At 45.5% G+C, this 1387-nt stretch overlaps 1 protein-coding gene across 1 annotated transcript; it reads left to right on the plus strand.

The window, feature by feature from the left end:
- The first annotated feature begins 211 nt into the window (after positions 1–211).
- LOC149076085 (uncharacterized) lies at positions 212–1126 on the plus strand. Its single transcript, XM_089242178.1, has one exon. The coding sequence runs from the start codon at positions 212–214 to the stop codon at positions 1124–1126; it is 915 nt and encodes a 304-aa protein (XP_089098304.1).
- The last annotated feature ends 261 nt before the right edge of the window (positions 1127–1387 follow it).

Genomic DNA, 1387 nt, shown 5'->3' on the forward strand with positions numbered 1-1387 from the left:
AACATGGCGCAAGACCTCCGCTTTAACACGGACCACAGGTCGAGGAGCAGAGAATGTCCCAGTTTTCTCCTCACAATAGGTCTGCAGTCGACTCGCCAGTTATTTAATCAGCGACGCAGAGATTGGTAAGGCGTGATGGTCGAAAAGAAAGGTGTAACAGTAAGTTACTAACTATGGGCCTGAATCTAGGCAGTGAATTAACACGAAACTGATGACGTCACATTCGGCAAAAAACAACCAAGTAAGACACGGACTTCGTCTCCTCCAATTAAATGCAGACAAAGCTAAAATCTGTATCGAACATATGGAGGCTTTCGTAAGAGCACAGTCAGTAGATGTGGTTCTACTTCAAGAACCATGGCAAAATAGAGGTCTTTTACGTGGTATTCCACAATCATGGCAGTCGTGGACGGCGCAACTATGCAAAAGTGCTATATTGGTCCCATCGACTCATATTAGACCGGCCACGTACAAGATCGGCCGCCACCTGGTAGCTGTTCAGATAAGTCTGCCGGGACGTGAACTTATAATTGCTAGTGTATACATTTCTCCGTACGAAGAAGTAGACGAAGCCATAGAGGAGATGGATGATCTTTGCGAGTCAGCACCAGGTATCGACATTATCTTCTGTGCGGACGCAAATTGTCATTCTTCGTGGTGGGGCTATCGAGAGACGGATCCAAGAGGGCGCGCGATGCAGGAATTTCTCACCAGCAGGAACTTGTTTCTGTTTAATTCTAGACGGACAAGACCTACCTACGAATTTTATGACGCAAAAGGATGGCCAGATCTTACTTTTACAACGTCAGAAAATATTTACAGGCGTTCCGATTGGTCAGTAGGTACGGAAGATTCATATAGTGCGCACAAATATATCCATCTACAACTCAATATTACGCCTAGATATCAAAAACCTACGAAGTATAGAACTACCGCAAGACGATTAGCAAAGATCAGGCCTGCTACAGAGCAGATCTTCATGGACCTCCAAGAACAACTTCATATGGTTTTGGACGAGGATCAGGTTAATGCATGCTTTGACGCCTCAATGCAGCGGCTGAAAGAACGATGTATCCAGGTGTTGGGCTATGCACAACCGCGTCTTACCGCTTCTTTGAAATGGTGAACTGATGAGTTAGCAGCTTCACGCAGGCAACTTCGTAAACTAGAGCGTCGTTTCATTAAGGCCAAGGGTGATGATAGAGTACAGGCGAGGATGGAGTTTAGAAAATTCAGAGCAGGGCATATTAAGGCCGTAAACAAGGCAAAAACGACTAGTTGGATTGCCTTTTGCACAGAGGAAAGCCGCCCATTTGGACAAGCATACAAATCTATGTTCAAAACGAAGCGTCTACCACCACAGGTAATGATGTCCAACGGTCCACAT

The sequence above is a fragment of the Pholcus phalangioides genome, unplaced genomic scaffold, assembly GCF_987345545.1.
Source record: "Pholcus phalangioides strain wild (caught in Gottingen) unplaced genomic scaffold, Ppha-v1.0 ptg000015l_1, whole genome shotgun sequence".
NCBI classification, from domain to species: Eukaryota; Metazoa; Arthropoda; class Arachnida; order Araneae; family Pholcidae; genus Pholcus; species Pholcus phalangioides.

What these genes read in the sequence shown, in the direction of transcription:
- LOC149076085 (XM_089242178.1), top strand. Translation starts at nt 212, where the DNA reads ATGACGTCACATTCGGCAAAAAACAACCAAGTAAGACACGGACTTCGT.